Here is a 12,915-nt window from a genome sequence, read left to right as displayed (position 1 = left end):
TGATTCATACAAACCGACAAATTAAATGATAGTGAAAGCATAAAAGATAAGAAATGGAAGACCAAGATGGCTTCTTCAGTCTAAACCTGCCCGTGCCTGCAAGCAGACAACTTGTTTTGCTGCTGAAGAGAACAATACTTGATTTATTGGGCAGCATTTATGCATATCAGCCACGACGCATAAGCCATAAACGATGAAGAAGGGGATGCCAAATTTTGAGGTTGCTTTCATGTGGAGCCCAAATTTGCGTGCCTACGCAATTTTGGCCTTAAAACTTGTCCACAAAACGACATCGTGTGGCCCTCAAGATATCCGACTATAAGCCTAAACCTTTTCATCTCGTTGCAGCTGTCTCTTTCAGCAGATTTGGAGTCCGTTTGAAACAGTTTATAAGTAGCTTATAAACTGTTTTTTAATAGTAATTTACGAAATACGAGACAAGTATGTGTGTGCTTATAGGGAATTTTCACGACTCTGCCAAATGGGGCTTTACTCTCTTTCTGTTCTGTTTTTTTTTTTTTTTAGGTTAGAAGCAATTGCAACTTCCACCAAGGAAATTGAGAAAAAAAAAAAGGGAGTCTTCAATTGTCGAAATAAGAAGAGCAGCTTGCGACGGGGGCTGGGTTATACTAAGTTGAAGTTTAGGAATTAAGTTATAATTTAATTAAAAAAAAAGGGACCAAAAAGATTAATTTCGAAAAACAAAATTGGTTTAAAGACTTGTGATAGCAAAAGCGTTGAGCACTGACCTAACGCTGACAGCAGGAATGTGGGATATGGCCTCAAATGACGTTGACGGCTTTTTGGAATCCGAAGGCCTCAATCTAGACGCAAGGCCTAAGTGAATAATAGTGGGCCTGTAGAGCCCAAAATTAAAAGCAAGAGGCCTTGCATGACAAATTTCAGACATAAAAGCCCAGCCCAGTGCGAATCGGATGGCCCACTTGATGAACTTCATTATTTTTTATCATTATATTATCATTATATTTCTAGAGAACTTGATATATATATATATATATATATTGGCTCTGCATAAGTATATTCTTATTGGATGCAATTGTGTTTAAGAAGTTGTTGGGCACTAAATGTGGACACTTCTCTTAACAAAATTCGAATCTTAATTCATCCGGGGATTAGCTCCTTGTACAAAACCCAAACCCTGTTGGTTAAAGAAGGTCATATTGCTGGTGAAGGCCGGGACTACGACAGAGGAAGAGGGACAAATGAGAACCGACAGAGCGCCTCTGGTTTCTAAACAAGAAATTGCATTAACTACGTTCAATTTGGAACCCAACCACCCGCTCACGCCCTCATACATCTAAGGGCCCAAACCAAACAAGCATCCCACAATGCTCCACCTAAACCAGACACGACCACACTTTGCCTTCCCTCTACAGATTTGCGTGTTTATCTCTCTCTCTCTCTCTCAAGAAAACAGCGCGTGATATTTTAGTTTTAAACCTAAATCTTTTTGTAGTTTGATCTGCAAATGATTTAAAAAGATTGGAATGGTCACGTGCAATAACCACCTCCTCTGTAGATTCATTGCATTCTCGTAGCAATATTTCTTTAACCGAAACAGCATGCATGCATTGACACGCAACTTATGAAAATGAAACTAAATAACACAAAAACACATGGGCCAACCAAAAGTCATAGGAATCAACATCAGAGACGGACCGGCAGAGTCTGAGACTTTAATTGTTCCAACTACATCATTCATCCTCAGCGAACCCTTCCCCTCAATAATAAATGCTGTGATATTTTGGCCTGGCCTTCCAGAATCAAATCAGAAAAGAGAAGTTTTCAAGTTGGGCCTCATGATCTCATCTAGATACACTTAATCACTACACAAACAAAAAGACAGGTACACAAAACATGAAAGAGGTATGCCCCAATTCACGGATTTTGCTTAAGAATACGTTGTAACATACCAAAAATACGAGTTGCATGTTGCAGCAGCAGTAATCAAAGGCAAAACATGGCCACATTTTTCAGGCAGAAACTCCAAGCTTTCAAAACCAACGGCGCCATCCACATTATTGAGTTGGTCTCTCCACGATGACATTTCATGATGAGCGACGGTAGAACAGAGCAACAAAAAGGAAAAGCCAAATAAGCAAAAATTAAGAAATGACTCTCCCTCACACACGGCCGTCGGGGGTGGCTGCAAGGAGCTCAGTCACAAGTAAGAAAAAAAGCAGAATAGAATTTAAAATGACGAATTAGAATGTTGGAATTATGATACACAGTATTAAAATCAATTTCGTCATATTAATCAGGGGTAATAACGCCAAGGCAACCTAACCAACATATCCTGATCACAGCAGGCATCCAATTCTTTACACTTTGTTTCTTTTAATGGAAGTATCGTACTCTTTACTTGAATATACTATCGCATGAGATATAATGTATTTATGGGTTCAATTAACTTAAATAAACTCTCTAATTAAATTTTAACATCACTCCACTCACGATCCTGAAATCATGTGAGTCATAACACGATAGAAAAGTATACAAATTTCTTCTCATCTTGCTTCAACTAGCAGATTATCTAAAACAATCAGGCTAAGTAGAAAATGCTCCACAGCTCCACCTAAAACAGATACTATGGTCATTTATGAAAAGACAGGAATCTTAATACTGCCAACTGGTCCATCTGAACTATGGCAAGTCACGTGCAATTTCCTATAAAGTAGATTCAATGTACATATGCTTTCAATTAATAGGACGTGATTTCCATTAACAGCAAAGCAAATCAAGTAATAGTGCTTCAACAAAAATCAATAACAAAGCGGGCATACAAGTATTTGATAATAGCACCCAAATATGACTAGTTAAGACTTCGTAATACTTGACCCCAAGCCAGAAAAATGTTGATATAGACAGCGGAAATGGAACCATATATAGCTTTTATTATAAGCAAAGAGATTCTTAAGCAAAGAACCTTAAACCAGATCACTCATGCAAATCATATCAAGCAGGAACTACGTCACCATCCTCCTCACCCACATAAAAATTCTTTCTAATAAATCAATTGGCATACACTTCTACAAGCCGATTGCTTTTCCCACAACTTCAATTAATTACGCTGCTCTCGTCCTCATTTCTTGTTGCATCTGACTCTTTAAACTCTTTGACAAGTTGCGCCATCACATTAAGTTGACCTTAACAATCAAACTTTCCACCTATATACAATTGATTGATTATGCCAATCTGGCCAAGTCTGAGAGGTTCCATGATTAAAATAGCAAAACATAGTAACAGAAAAGAAAGCGAAATGAGAAGTTTAGAACCAGCTCTTCCACACTCGGGAGGCACACAGTTAGGACACATCAGTCAAAACCAAATGTCAAAAGTAGCAATTTTTTCAGAAGCATAAATATAACTTGAAGAAAAAAAATTCACTTCACATAGCAAAAACTAACAACAAAACACCGTAAAAAAGTTCGAAGTTCTAACAATGATATTATTGTTTGGGAAGTAATACCAGCATTTTGGCTTTTGACCCGTGTTTGAGCAGAGGAGAGATTTAAGGTTTTTGTTTAAGCCACAATTACACATAAAGCTGTTGCCCAAAAAAAAAATCAATTACACATAAAGCCAAAGTGCCATACAATCATTTTAGTTGGCGAATGCACAGCATAAATAGAAGTTGGATTCACCTCAGTGCACAATCCTACAACCAATTTACTCTCACTTGAATCTTATACAGAGGACTAGAATCAGAAAAGCTCAAAAAACAAACCTTTCATTGTTAATTACAAAAGACCTGGGAACAAAAACCAAGCCACTATGAAGATTTAAGTGAACTTCGGCTTAGGCACAGGGCCGTTATTTTGATGCACAGGACCAAGCTTTTGAATCCAATGAAGCAGTCCTTTCTTATGGTCTTGGCAACAAAAGTTTTGCGGTAGCTTCATAGTTCCATTAAGGGAAAGTGAAGATTCAAATTGCTCTAATATCTTGACAATCTGCCAGAACTCGGGCCTCTTATCTGGATGTGAGGACCAACATTGCTCAATTAAAGCTCGCATAGCAGATGGGCAACTTGAAGGAATAACAGGTCTTGAATTCTGGAAAAAGTAGAAGACAAATCACGAAAACATTAGAAATGCTTATGTAAAGCTTGTTATTGCCGTTCCGTGATAAGAGAAAAAAGGGAGGGGGAAAAAAGCTAGATGGTTTGCCGACTACATTATAACAACTTCTCCGTGCTTTCCAGAAGCTTATAGACCCCAAAATTTGAATTAGCTTTATTCTTAGCAATTTATTGGCTAAAATGTAATGTCACTCGAGCGGATATAATCATTTACAGTATTATTAGAAGAAACCTATTTGCGCTAGTTTAGGAAATTATCAAAACAAACTTGCACTCCATTTCCTCTTTTGTATCAGCAAGTCATTCCCACATCTCTCAACTTACGGTTGATACTTTTCACACGTAGAGAACAAGGCTAAAAGTCTAGGTCATGTGCAGTTACAGTACATTAAACATAACGGCCACTTTTATATAATAAACTGTAAAAAATTTAAAATTAGGCTCAAAATGTTCAGATATTGCAAGGCACATCAGATCATGCCTTATCCAACGCCTAGGCTCGAACTCCAAAAGACAGGAATAGATAATGAAAGCAATACAGGTGGATTGAGGGAGGGGAAAGGGCTGGGTAATTTTTCTTATTGTTCAAGAGAAATCCTATGAACAGTAAGAAAGGCAATGACATTTTTCACATTGCAAGCTCACAAGACCTGGTTGCGAAGAAGCATACCTTATTTACCACAGCATAAGCAGCCTGGATGGGAGTCATATCCTCGTACGGTATTGTCCCAGTCACCATTTCCCATAGGATCAGCCCGAAACTGTACACATCAACCTTTCTCCCATAGGATTTACGTTTGATCATCTCAGGGGCCATCCAACGATATGTGCCAGGGTCATCAGTAAATACATCACGGTATGCCTCCTCACAAGCAATGCCAAAATCAGCAATTTTGAGGTGAGAATCTTCACTGATAAGGACATTCTCTGGCTTAAGGTCCCGATGTATGATACCTCGAGAGTGTATATATTCCATTCCACGGGCAATTTCCAGAGCAAAAGCTATTAGTTTTTCAAGAGGAACAGTTTTGTGCTCTAACTTATGCAAGTATGCCCTTAAGGAACCTTCTGACAGAAATTCTGTGATGACACAATAGACGGGTGGTTTTCTGCAAGCTGCTACAAACTGCGCAAGAGAGGTTAAATATATTAGATAGGACATGATATAAAAGTCAAAGCCCCGTTATTACTGTACGTAATTCCAACAGAACAGGTGAAGGATGCATAAACTATACATCTTCTCGCTTAGTACTACGGCTGATTACTTTGACACAACTAATTAATGCGTCAAAAGACAAAAGTCGGCCAGTTCTCAGGGAATCTCCTACCTCGTTCTATGATAAAAAAACATCAGAAATTGAGAACTAGTTTCTCCATATTTTCATTGAAAAAACTACTTGCAAGTAAGAATCTTTTAACGAAACCTTGTCAATTAGAAAAAGCAATGGACTTGTTGACTTTCTAAATGAACAAGATGTAACAGATCCTTTACGTGAAGAGCAATTTTACTGTAATAAAACACAAAAAATAGGAGAAGTGAAAGAATTCGAGCACCTTTATAACATTTTCATGGTGGAGACGAGATAAAAGAGTGACTTCTCTAATGAACTGTTTCTCTAATCGACCAGCCATGGTTCCACTATCGTCATCATCTGGTACCCTAATAAGTTTCACTGCAACAGGTTCATCCTTATAATTACCGCGATAGAGTCGGCTATGAGCTCCATGAGCAAACCTAAGCCCAAGAAAGAGCTTAGAAAGATCAACCGTCCATTCTTCTGCAGTTTCAAGAGCAGTAACTCTTCCTCCGCCATGGTCAAAATACTTGGTCCACGCAGATTCCTTCCGACCCCTCAGGTTATCGCTCGATTTCGAACTTGACAAGATCGGACTTCGCGATGGCGATTTCAAATTGAATGTTTTGACCTCTCGAGAGTCCTTATTCGACACCTTCCCCATGATCCTCTTGTCATGATTCTTATCATGATGTTCTTTCCTCCGAGGACCAGGAGTTGAGAACCTCTTTCGTTCATGCTTGGCTTCGCGGAAGGTGTCAGAGAGGAATGTTTCTGGTAAAGGAGACACAGATCTCGGCTTTTTCACATTAGGATTTTGATGCATCTTTGGTCCATCAGCGCCATGGTTCAGATTGAAAGAAACTGTAGGCCTCGATTTAAGACCAGAGGCGGCTTCAGACTCAATGCAGAGAGGAATCGTGGCCAATCTTGAAGAGTCCAATCGGTGGCACACAGTGTGAGAGAATTTCGTCCTTCTTATCCATGAAGAGGTATCTTCTTCCATTTTATCCTATATTCTCTCTCTGATTCCTTCAAGCCCTAAAATACCGATACGTATGAATCTCCAGCTGAGAAGAAGGCTTCAAACAACCGAACACGCACTACTCCTTGAATAATATTTGCACAGATCACGAAGCTCCCACAAAACAGCAATTAGCAGACGAACAAACAATAAAGAGCCTTCAAATTTTTCCCTCAAAGAAATGAAAAATCCATTCGAACCAACGAAGACCAAAGAAGGATGAGCAAATTTCAGATTTAGATAAGTACAGTTCCATTCGGAGACGGAAACCTATGGAGCTCATCAGAGCCCATTCACATTCAAGAAACGATAAAACAGGGCGATGTTTGTTCACTGTTCAGGACCTGACCTTCCGTAACCTCAACAGCAAATCCCTATGAGCGAAAAAGTCAAATACCACCTTCCGTAGAGGCCTGAAAAATCCCACACAGATACCGAATAAACAAATGTTAATAATCAAATAATCCTGCAAATTAAATAATACAAAAATAAAACTCAACAGCAACCCGAAAAAAGAATACTGCTAATTCATATCGATAGCAGAGAAACACAGACACCCATGATTACGTTCCGCTGGGCTCCAGGAGAAGAAAGGATTTTTTTTTTTTTTGGGTTTCGAGTTTTAAAAATGTTATCATTGGCATTAAAGAATCGTAAACCTCCTAAACTAAATAATAAATTAATCAGGCCCAGATACACAAACAAAACTAATTACATCATCCTAAGAATAAAATACAGGAAGCTTACAGGTCCACAAGGCTATCGGAAGGTTTCTCTCACAGGGGAAGACAATTCGAGATGGTTGAGAAAGAGTGGTTTTCCCGTATTGAGCTTTGAAGTTGGGAAGGCGAGAAAAATCCTGCACCTAAATCCCATTCTCCGCGATGAGAGAAAGAAATTACTGTTGGCCCGTTGTAGTATTTGTAAAATTCAACGAAGATCATACGTATAGCATACGGAGGAAGACAGGGACTGTAGATTTTTCAATTCGATGAACCCACCAAATTACCGCTCGCAGGACAAGGATGATGACGACGACGATGACGAGAGATTGAAAGGGCCCACCTTTTTGCTCTTGAAGCGATGAAGAGTTGGGGAAAACGTACCTGGGGTAGCAGTACCGTGGAGGGTTTGAGGATATAGAGGGGGGCGGGGATGGCGCTAGGTGGCGGGGACCACAGAGACAAAGTCAGAAAAAACGGAGAGCAACAGAAGTTTTTTTGCTTTGAATTTTCAATTTTCAATTTTGTTTGTTTGTTTTTTGGCGATCGAAGATCGAAACTTTGGCCAAAAAAAAAGTGGAAGTGGCAGAATCCAAGTGTCGTTATCGGAGAGAATGAGGAAGGATGAGACTTTCGCAACAGCAAGCCAAAGCCGGGTTGCATTTTTGGTACGGTGCGCACGGATACCATACGGTTGGTATAATTTGGTTCTCTTGAGGAAATTCTGGGTTTGTTCCCAAAGGAATTATACCAATCATATACTCAGATCCAAAAGGAAAAAACATGTTATATTATAAAACAGAAGCTTCTATAATAATAGTGTAATTTCATACCAGTAGGATTTTTATTATTATATTTAAATTTGTCCAATAACTTTATATCAAAGTTTCAAATTGTTTATGCATTATCAACTAATATCAAATATTAGACCGACAGCCCATTATTCACGGCACATAGTTTTAAAAACTCAATCGTTAATCACCGTCCTTTTCTCTGTTTAACGAATGAAAAATTAACGGTATAATTGTAAGTAACTTTAAATTTAAACGAATTATAATAATTTTTTTCGCCAACTAAATAAATTATAATTGTGATGATTACGTATAAGAAGTTTCTGATAAATAAAATTTATCCTGATTCCCAACTCTCAACGGCTATTTGAGAGATAATGACCATTTCTTTTTGTCAAACAAACATGATCCATCAGATCGAAAATTATAGCTTAGGCGAGATAATTTTTTTTTAAAAAAATATTTTTGTGGTAAAAATGCGGAAAATTCTTAACTTGAGTATTGCCCAAAATAAATATAAACAATTTGACCTAATATTATCAAGATAATATTACTTTGAATAAACTTCGGAATAACCACTAGTTGGTGGATTATTGTCCTGTAAGAATTTGCTGACAAATAAAATTCGTCTTGATTCTCAAGTGATATTAGGTAACGATAACTTGGGAGTGATAATTGTTTTTTCTTTTGAACATTTTTTTGTGGCCAGAAGTGTCACTTTGAACAACAGTTCCGAATAAATAGTTGATTAAATTATTATCTCGATGCTTACATATTACTGGTCAATAACTTAGATTCCTTGCATTGCCTGTTATCAGATAATAACCAAATTATGTAAACAAAAAAAATAAATATTTCATTTTTGTTACAATTAAATATTTCAGTCATGGATAAAGATTGACGCCTCTCAAGTTCTAACTTGATTAAACAGAATGTTTTTCTTTTTCTTTTTTTTCCCCTGACAAAACTTGTTCTATTTTGTAAATGTTAGCTCATAAGACATAGTGTTGGTAGGCAATTTTAAGTGCCTGTATAAGCACTCTAGATCTGAAATCATGTCACAGTCCTGATAAACTCTAAAACCGAATTCATCTAAATTTTATTTTAACAAGAAAAAAATTCATTTTTTAAAAAGTTTTATTTTTCGATTAACCTCAATTAAAAATTCAGTTACTCTAGCTCCGAAAGTTAGGAAAATTTTAAGCAAGGATACTTGCCGAATCAGTTTTACCAATTAATTTTTTTTATGAGAGATTTACGATTAGGTAACTCCCAGGCAACTAATTAACAAATTTCCACTGGTTTTTTTTTTTAGGTTAAAGCATAGGTATATTCTTATTAGAGATAATCCTATTCGAGATACTGTTGGATACTAAAAGGGACATCTCTTCCAATAAGAATTCAAATATTAGTTTATCAAATTTTTTTTTTTACTAGATCCAACCCTATTGGTTTTCCAGTGGGTTTTTGATCAAGAAAATGTGAATGATTTGTGAGGAGGGAGTATACATGGGCCTTGGCGCGACCAAAAATGGCATGGGCCAATGTTTGAAGAGGAGGTGAATGATTGAGTGGGTGGGAGTCGGAGAAAACAAAGCAATTGCCGGAGACAACCAAAGACAAGGCTTTGTGGGCTTCCTATATAACAGACAATGATGAGGCCATTAATGCTGGGCCCATTAGAATGTTTGAATCAATCTTAGACATCATTTATCATTTGTTTGACCCAGCATGTTCTCTCTTCGCCGTGCAAAAGTGAATGCCACCCCTCCGGAGTGGGTTTTTAGCAGGCAAAGGGACTAGACATGCTCTTTGAGGGAACAGATTCAATCCTGGAGCACGTCACGGCTTGGGAGAGGTATTTTCGAAGTCAAAGTCTTAGTTCATAAACAACGGGGTCTTCTTGTCCCAATTTAGCCTACAGCGTTGGTTAGGACCGGAGTCAAGAGTTAGTTGCTTTGTTCTTAGATTATGAGTAAATCCAACCCTTTTTCTAAAATTTATTCACCAAGAGAAAAAAAATGAATGTCGGATTCCCTTATACTTTGGGAACAATTCATGGTTCCATAGCCTACATTATTTGCTTGTGCCCAACGCCTTGTTTTAGTCCTAATCATTTTAAAACAGAATAAAAATGTCTCGAAACAAAATGGGGGACAAGAGTGTCCTGTCCTAGTTTCATTATGATATATCATCCTTTTTAATTTTATAACTTTATTTCACTTGTCATTAATATAATATTATAATTTTTGTTATCATGTTGTTCACAATTGATGAATTAGGTTCCATGGGTTGCATGATGTGTTTTAGGAAATATTTTGAGTTTACAGAGTTTTTTTTTTATCTTTAGAAAAGAGAATTTTTCTTTGTTAATTTACGGTCAATTTTATAATCAAATGTATTTTGCCAATTTTTTTATCTATTTTCTTTATAAAATTTTTACCTTAAATTTTTATGCTCCAGATACATTTGATTATAAAATAAAAAATTCACAAAAACAATATCAAGATAGGGTTGTCTGTCCCGATTCATCCCATGAATATCCCTGGTTTACCCCCAAAAAAAGAAATACATAAATTAAATAGATTAAAAACGAAAAGTCGTATATTTCCTTGGATCCTAACTCTACTCTTGGCTAACAATACGAGACTCTTCGCAGGATTTAATAAAATATTAGTACACTTACTTCCGTCATTCTTAACTTAAACATTGGCTTCGGCTCGATTACGTATAATTTTATAAAACTATACAAGAAAATTTAACATCTAACAAGCTTTAAATATTTTATTGATCTTAGAAAAATTGTTAACGAGACTTTATAAAAGTATGGGAGGGAATTTTATACCAACACAGCTGAAGGTTACTCCTTCCACGTGGCAGGGGAATGAATACTGAACACTTGTATTTTAAAAAAAATATAATTATCCTTCCTGTCTTAAATATATATATTTTTTGTAATGTTCATTACACAATAAAATAAATTTTATATTTTGGACTGGAGGAGTATAAAACGAAGAAAGAGGAATGAGAGAAAGATAAAAGGAAGGAGCGAGGGAGAAATTTTTCACAAGATAGATTTTTTTTGGTTAAAGCATAAGTATCTTCTTATTGGAGGCAATCCTATTTAAAGTACTGTTGCGAACTAAATATGAGCATATCTTCTAACAGGGATTTTTTTGGTTTTCACCAGGGTATCCATCGGAGCAAGCCTAATGAATAATCCCTCGGGTACTGTTGGGCCCAAGATGGGGGTGACCCTCCCAGGCACGCTTGTTCCATTCCCATCCCTCCAGGAATCGAACCCTAGAGGCGATGGTTAAGGGACACAACTCCCTTACCAGTTGTACCAGCGCACGCTGGTTCCTAACAGGGATTTGAACCTTGATTCACCATGTTGTGAGGGATTAGTCTCTTCTACTAGACCCAATACTTATTGGTTCACAATATAGATTTTGGTGATGATGATAATTAGGCTAAATTAAAATATTTATTGGAAAAGGGGCCAAGCCCAGATTATTGCTAGGGACACAGGTTCGGGTAACATCTGGGTGTGGGCCCAATAAAGGCCATTTCGGCGTATGTCTGGCAAAGCCCAAAGATCAACAGGCGGATTATGGCGGGGGAAAAGAAAGGGTTGACCGGTACGATAATATTTTCGTCCGCTCTCAGTTGATCTGTCTTCCTTGCGGCTGCGGGGAAGCTCCCATGTCCAGTTTCATTTCCCCTCTCATCATAGACTTTCTGTGCAGGGACCTTCGTGGCTAATCACTTAAGGCTAATTTAGTATTTATATATGGTCGGTATGTAATATTTATGAGATTTGGGATAATACTACCTCTGGTCCTTAATATAAGATTCTGTTTGACTTTTATTTTAATTTTAAATATAAAACCCTAATCCACTTTGTCTCTCATATTTATATATTTTTTTTCAAAATAGCCCTTCTAACAATAATAGTTTTAATCAATATATTTGATTAGTAAGGATATTTTAGGAAAGACAACACTTATTCAAGACAAATAACTAACTCAACTTACTTCTTTAATCTCTTCAAATTAATCAACTGACTCTTATAATTAGGACAGGAGATAGTACTAATTAGTCTAAAAAATTGTTTGACGATGAAATGAAGTTAGGCTCATAGGCTTAAAACATATACGAAAACACTGCTCCCCATTTCCTATGACTTCTTTTTTCTTTCTTTCTTTTACTTTTTCGTTTTTCTTTTGGGTTTTATCAGGTAGGTAGGCAGGTAGGAAGTTTGAGTCATCGTTCCCATCGCATCCTCAAGACCTTGACACATGGACCGAAGACTTGCGAGTTCATGCTTTTGTTTTATTTTGTTGCGCATATCCGTTAATCCCCTCATTTCATAAAGTTTATAAAGGAGGTTTAATACTAGCTATGAAACTTTTTTCACACGCATCCGTCAAGAATCAAATCCCGAACTAGATGTTAGTTCATGCCTCTATTATATCTTTCTCACATCTTTATAAATGCAATTTAATTACGTGTCATACCTGGCAGGAGCATCTAAAATATTACTACTGTCACTCCTTGATATAAAATTTTATTTAATTTTTATTTTGATGCTAAATATAATACTTCAATACACTTTTTTTATATTATTTATTTTTTTTAAGAAAGTCATTCTAATTATAGTTCTAACCAATATATTTAATTAGTAAAAATATTTTAAAAAATACAACACCTATTTATTATAAATAACTAATATACTTATTTTTTTAATATACTTAAAATTTTCAACTAACTCTTATATTTATATTTAGGTATTATGTCATCCCATGCCATATATAGGATTCCTGTTTGTTTATTTATTTTTTCATCCTACACGCCGAATGGAATTGATGTGCGAAGGGGACTGTGGAGCTGTAAGCTTGATTGGAGTGAGGAAAGTAGATCTCACTTTTAAATAAAGAACATTATTGTTTATTCATGAGATTACTTCACTTAAAATCGA

General features: G+C 36.6%; 1 protein-coding gene across 3 annotated transcripts; it reads right to left on the bottom strand.

Moving 5' to 3' along the window:
• Positions 1-3,514: 3,514 nt before the first annotated feature.
• On the bottom strand, positions 3,515-7,410 carry LOC114734082 (serine/threonine/tyrosine-protein kinase HT1). 3 transcript variants are annotated; one of them, XM_028921587.1, is made up of 4 exons: positions 7,169-7,410; positions 5,657-6,834; positions 4,773-5,228; positions 3,515-4,076 (listed from the first exon to the last, which is right to left on the bottom strand). In XM_028921587.1, the coding sequence occupies exons 2-4, from the start codon at positions 6,401-6,403 to the stop codon at positions 3,804-3,806; spliced, it is 1,476 nt and encodes a 491-aa protein (XP_028777420.1). In that variant the 5' UTR covers positions 6,404-6,834; positions 7,169-7,410; the 3' UTR covers positions 3,515-3,803. The 3 variants fall into 3 exon arrangements, with proteins under 3 accessions (XP_028777420.1, XP_028777421.1, XP_028777422.1); XM_028921588.1 differs by lacking the exon at positions 7,169-7,410 and adding an exon at positions 7,137-7,153; XM_028921589.1 differs by lacking the exon at positions 7,169-7,410 and adding an exon at positions 6,928-7,076.
• Between the last annotated feature and the right edge of the window lie 5,505 nt (positions 7,411-12,915).

Source organism: Neltuma alba, unplaced genomic scaffold (genome assembly GCF_004799145.2).
Source record: "Neltuma alba isolate B1F8T4 unplaced genomic scaffold, ASM479914v2 tig00013074_pilon, whole genome shotgun sequence".
Lineage (NCBI taxonomy): Eukaryota > Viridiplantae > Streptophyta > Magnoliopsida > Fabales > Fabaceae > Neltuma > Neltuma alba.
This window is presented reverse-complemented; position numbering and strand designations above follow the sequence as displayed.